At 42.5% G+C, this 6,000-nt stretch overlaps 1 protein-coding gene across 2 annotated transcripts in view; it reads left to right on the forward strand.

The window, feature by feature from the left end:
• The window catches only part of DPY19L4 (dpy-19 like 4), a 516,401-nt gene extending 512,156 nt beyond the window's left edge, over nt 1–4,245 (forward strand). For both annotated transcript variants that reach the window (XM_069220490.1, XM_069220491.1), the window contains exon 19: nt 1,513–4,245. In XM_069220490.1, coding sequence (XP_069076591.1) covers nt 1,513–1,677 — 165 coding nt within the window. In that variant the 3' untranslated portion in view covers nt 1,678–4,245. The remainder of the gene's footprint in view (nt 1–1,512) is intronic.
• The last annotated feature ends 1,755 nt before the right edge of the window (nt 4,246–6,000 follow it).

Here is a 6,000-nt window from a genome sequence, read left to right on the forward strand (position 1 = left end):
AGATCTTGGTTTGCCCTGCAATTTTGAGGGAAATATAATGTTTACAAGTATGGACAATGTGTGATTTCTACACCTTATAGCACTCATTGTGTCATGTAAAATATCCTGTACATTTATTTTCACACTTGTATGATTTGCTATGCTTTGCAGATTTCCAAAGTGGTTGCTCATCTAAGTCTTCCCATCCCTGGCTGAGACCTAGCGTTGATCTGAAACAAGGGCTGGAAAGTGGAAGGGTTTTGGTTTCGGTAGAGCAATGTCTTAAGCGTTTTCCTGAACCGAGGCTCCTTGTCTAGGCTATCTTAATTCTAATGGTAGAGTGTTCTAGAATTTGGGAAATAGATATGAAAAGGACCTGCTGGGCACTTTCAGATTTATTCTGTTTGGGTGATTTAAAGCACTTTGACCCGCTACAATGGGATAATTTGCGCTATAAAAGAATTTTAAAAAAAATAATTTAATCGGTGCTGTGTAAATCATTATTTTGTAATTACTCATTAACAAAGGTGAATCTGATATTCTTACAGTTCATGCAGATTTCGTACATTGTGCGTTGAACAAAGTAAAAAAACGTCCTCCAAGTCATGGATTCTCTAAAGTAGCTGTCAAGTGATAAGCTGTGTGACTGTTAAGCGGTGTTAGGCTCCAGGTGGCTCCTAGGCTGGTGATACCCGAACAAAAGGAAGGCTGATGACAATTTAATTGGGACCTTTGTTTTGGGTCCAGCTGAAAAAGGGAAAAAAGAAAGCCCCCTTCTGCCTGCAGGTTGCTGCTACAGACCACATGCATGCAAGCGCTGCTGAATTGTGCCCCTGTGTCGGAAAATGACATTAGGACAAATTCATCTTATGCCCCGGGGCCCAGAAAGTGCTGCCGGAACTGGGAGCCGGCGGGATCCCCTACTTTCCAGCATTGTTTACCATACTGTTTCTTCAGCAGGTAAAGGAGCCCTACTCAGCAGAGTGGCCCTCTAAATAATGCCTGGTTGTAGCCTATCAGTTTGTGGTCTGTGACTAGTCTACGATGGGAACAGGTTCAACCGTAAAGTTGCCGCCTGTTCCATGGAGATATTGTTTTAGACATTGTAGAAGGAAAGCAGCCACCCTCTTGCGATCAAGGTGCCTGCGCGCTGATATTCCTATCATCAACAGTGGTGAGAAGGTCCAGACAGGAGAGAACAGTTGCTTAGATATGTTCCCTGTAACCATGGCAAAATAACATCTTCTATGCCCAAAACATAGAGTGAAGGGTGACTCGCCTATGTTGTGTTACAGACCCCACAGGGGGAACTACCTCATTATGTTTCCATCTTTTTGTACATCAGTTTGCTAATGTCCATGGCCTTCTCCTACGTCCTACAAGAGGTATGCCATCATTTAGCGAGACATAATGTGTATCGAATGAACTATGTTAGCAGGTAACGCTCTTTGTTTTTGTTAAATTGATTCTGTTTTGTGCATTAATAATACGAAGCTGGCAATAACTTTGGACTTATTTCATCTCTTGTAACAGGTGGTTGAAGCAGACGGTGACAGTTATGCCTACTCGAAATATGGACGATTTTGTCATGAGATAAAATTCAATTACTCTCCATATGTCAATTACTTCACGCGGGTTTTCTGGAACAGATCCTATTTTGTGTATAAAGTCAACTCTGTTATATCATTTCAGTATTGAGCCACAATGCCTTCCTGACTTGAAAATGACCGCTGCATATCATTCGATGGTACGTTTTTCTTTTAAAAAAAAAAAAAAAAAAAAAGAAGAAGAAAGGTTTCCTTCAGTGTGTTGGTGACACACATTGGCCACTTTTGACTGATGTTGTTTGCCGAACTGAAAGACACGTCGCAGCGTACTGAACTGTGCACGGTCGCCTAGACGTTTTAAAGCCGGCAGATTACAACCCTTTTTCAGTTGACTGGAGTTTGTTAATCAATCTATACGTTTTATGGCTGCACTGAAACTGGCGTGTTGTAGTGCCATGAAACAGAGCACAGCTAGCATTTGTAATGGCCGCCCACCGAGAGCTCACCTGTGCAAGAAGCAGCAACCTGAGCAGCACAGCTGAACCCACAGCAGAGTCTGCAAACAGCAGCCACCGCTGAAAGAGGGGCTACCATCAGTCGTCACCCTCCTCCTTTTTTAATCTTGAAACACGTATTGAACGTCTGTTGCGTTGTATGTTTTATCTCCACAGAAAGCCATACATCCTCCTAAAGCAGTTGGAGGCCTAGGGGCCAAAGCGCATTCACCCGAGTCAGTCAGAACCCAAGTGTGGGGACACCTCACCATCTGGAGTCCAGTGATCCTAGCAGGACCAAAGGAGAAAGGAATTCAGCTCCAGCTACTGAGGCATGGTGGCTGGTCCGCCCGCATGTGTTTGCCTTCCCATATTTGTGATTGTGGTACTCACCGGACATTGGCACATATTCAGATAAAAGTTACACATAAAGGCTGTGGTCAGACTGTTGCATTGAGAAATGTTGCCTTTGAAAATGTTCACGTTCATGGAGATTTCTCAAGCAAAACTCTTTCTCAAATGTTATGTAAGCCTGACCGACTTCCATACTTGGCTCTGCACAGTTGGTGGCCGGATGCTGTCTAATCCTTCTTCAAGATGGAGGTGTGCTTGTGTGTGTGGTGGGATGGCTCGGAGTTAAAACCTAGGAGAAGCGATGTTCATTGTTCTCTATGAATCAACGGCAAAAATGGCTTCTGTATTGTTAAAAATTACATTAATGTTTACATAACGGCAACACCTAGCTTTACAAAATGCACTCCGAGAACAGCCTGTCATCTGACTTGCCTGTGACAGCAGTGAGATGCCCTGACAATTGCACACATGCTGAGTGGCCAGTGTGAGCGTGTTGCATTGCACGCCTGGAGCACTGGCCAGTTTTGACTTTCTGCACTATGGGGAAAGGTAAAGAGCACAGCATGAATGTAAAAGGCAGAGAAGCCTAAACAATGTGCCTTAAACTGAGAAATGTACAGTCGCTCTGTTGGCTACATTTGTTAATCTATAGTGCGTGTTTAGTGTTCCCTGAGTGTTCCATTTACTCCTGATTTGCTTGCACATGCCCATTTGTATTTTGATTTCCTTTGATTACACACCTTTGGCTGGGGAAAATAAGTGTTCCTTCCCCTAAAATCAGTACCTCTTCCTGGAGCCTATCTAAAATTTGACCACAGTACCCACTTTGGCCCATGTTTTACACTAACTTATAACATTAATCTAGCTAATCATTTTATTGTACAAAATGCAATTACATATTTACTTTGTTTAATTCGGCCTACGTTTCAGTTTGTGGTTGGAAGCCCTGAGTGCCTGTGGTGTGTTGACGTGTGCCTCTTCAACAATTGCCCTGATGACACAACTCGGTCAGTTGTTTAAAGGAAAGTGTTCCAGGCCATGTGTTGTGGTAATAGAGGAATATCCTTGTGAATTGGTTGATTTTGTGGCCAATTGCACGGTTGTTGTATATATTTCATTATTTGTTTAAAGATTTGTAAATATCCTTTTTAATCCCGTGGAACAAGAGAAACAGCACCTCTAGGGGAATATATTGTTTATAGTTCCATTTTTAAGTTCACTTGTCTGCTTTTGTGGGTTTTGTCATTTGAAAACCTGTGTGGGTCTTACTGAAGTCATATGATACCTCCCGTGCTGTTCATCCTTTAGCAATACCCTTGGGCACATCGTTTCACCTGGACCTTGTGTTTTTAAGCTTCACACATTTGGAAGTAACCTACAACTGCATCATTTCACCTCCCTTAGTGTTGGCCAGAGGGCTTATATTCTACTCTGGCACCTGTTACTTCGGAGAAATGGCACATCTTCGAGCAGAATGACTGGCAGGGTGCTGTGTGAACAATTTCAGTAGTTAGATTTCTCTACAACCTAGGGGAACCCTGCCACAGAACAGCGTTTGGTTTTCCTCCCTTGGACGAGAACAGGTCAGTTTTTCTACAAAAAACAAACACTGACGTTACCCAGTAAGAGCAGACGAGGATGGTAGGTAGAGTATCATCCACAGCAGTGTTTTGTAGTCGCAATTTTATTTGTAACCCAAAGCTGATTTTTTTTTTAATAGTAAATGTAAGAAGAATGATACATTACAGCAATGCCAAAAATATTACTGTCATGTTGAGAATTCACAGTGAGTGTTTTTATTACCATTTTTTCTTATTTAATCATGGTTTGTTTCCTCCTGCTGATGTTCTTCATTAAATCGGTTGCTCACATTCTGCATTTGCTGGTGTCATCATTGTTGTATCCTGTGCTCTGCAGTCAGTGCCGCCTGTCTCCTTTTGTCCTTGTCGCTCATTGATATCCTTCCTACTGCAATGTTCCGTGCTGTCCCAGCGCCCTCATTAAAAACAAAAAACTGCCATGACAGCCTTCTAGAAACGTGCTGCCGCTCCCCATCTTTTGTCCTGTTCCGCTGCTCAGGATCAGGAAAGCATACATGCCTCCCAGCCATCGACAACTGTGATCCTGCCGTCAGACAGTAAACCACAAATCTCCTGTGCTCTGCTGTGGCTTCCACCTGCTCATCTTCCATTTCCCTTGAAGTAAGTTTCCTCTGAAATGCACAAAACGCTGAAACTTCCACATACTGCATAATTTCGAATTTGATGCTAATGAAACAAACGGATAAAAGAAATACCATTTTTATTGTGTGTGTGTATATATACATATATATATATGTATGTATGTATATATATATATATATATATATATATGTATATATACACACATACCTACATACATACACATGTATATAGCCTTGTGGTTTTCACCCCGGGGTAGTTATAATTAGGTCTGTATTTCCATAAGAAGGCCCCTGGGCCTAAAAATAAGAAAAACGGGATTGAACCTTTTTTTTTTTTTTTTTTTCAAAAACACCTGTCTGCCCAGGGGTCTTCTCATGTAATTTTTTTGGGAGAGGGTATAAGTTAGGGCCTCCTCCCTGGGCCACTCAGGCTCCCGGGACCCCATCGGTCAGTGCTAAATGTAATTATAAAGTCAATGGGCATGCAGCTCTCCTTCCCTGGGTCTCTACTTGGCCCTGGGTACCCCATACTGTGGGACCAAATAATAAAAAAAATAGGGGAGGGAGGCCAGGCACCCTTTCCCCATGGTGGTATCAGCCCCAGGGATCCCAACCTGTGGGGCAAGATACAGCACAGTGTCTCAGTTAGCTCACCCCTAGGACACTTTGGTTCTATGCCCAAAAGATTGCGGACATACTCTGCCTTCAGTCTCCCGGGCAGGGAACTGAATTTTGCTCCCACCCGGTGGGAGCAGTAAATGCTGCTTCTGCTGGCAGGGAACAAAGAAAAGGTGCCGGCTCTTGCGGGGCCCATGGTAGTTTGTGGGTGCCTTCGGTGGTCATGAGTCCCCAGGGTCATAAAGCTTGTGGTGGGGTGCTACACACCCCAGTCCCATAATAAAAAAAAAAAAAGAAAAAAGGTGTGCACTGGGACACCCACAGTAAATATTTAAAGCAAAAAGTTAATAATATATGAGTGTCGGGGGCCGCTCATTTATTTTTCACTGCTCCTTTAAAGGAGCCCCCCATAAAGCCCATACATTTTTTTAAATATATTTTCTAGCGTGGTGAAGCCCCTAGAATAGGAAGGGGCACCACCAAGCATAATTTTAATGTTGTTGGGGGCTGCAGGGAGTCCAACAGCCACCAGCACTATGTTTAAAGAAAGAAACAACAGTAAATCTTCTGGGTCATTTAATCCATAACTCCAGGAGAACGTACCATATTTTTAAAGCACTCCTAGTTGGAGTTCTATGCTCTTCAGCCGAAGTGCAAAGACCTCATGATTTTATTTATGTTGCATTTTGTGAGTTGAAAAATGTTAAAAGAAAGTCTCAGCAACAGATTTTGTTTATTTGTTAAAAAGAATATGTCTCTGAATGTTTATTTTGATATTTTTCACCCAAAAAGTCTAATAATGAAAGCTATGTAAAAAGAGTCACAT

Source organism: Pleurodeles waltl, chromosome 2_2 (assembly GCF_031143425.1).
Source record: "Pleurodeles waltl isolate 20211129_DDA chromosome 2_2, aPleWal1.hap1.20221129, whole genome shotgun sequence".
Classification (NCBI taxonomy): domain Eukaryota; kingdom Metazoa; phylum Chordata; class Amphibia; order Caudata; family Salamandridae; genus Pleurodeles; species Pleurodeles waltl.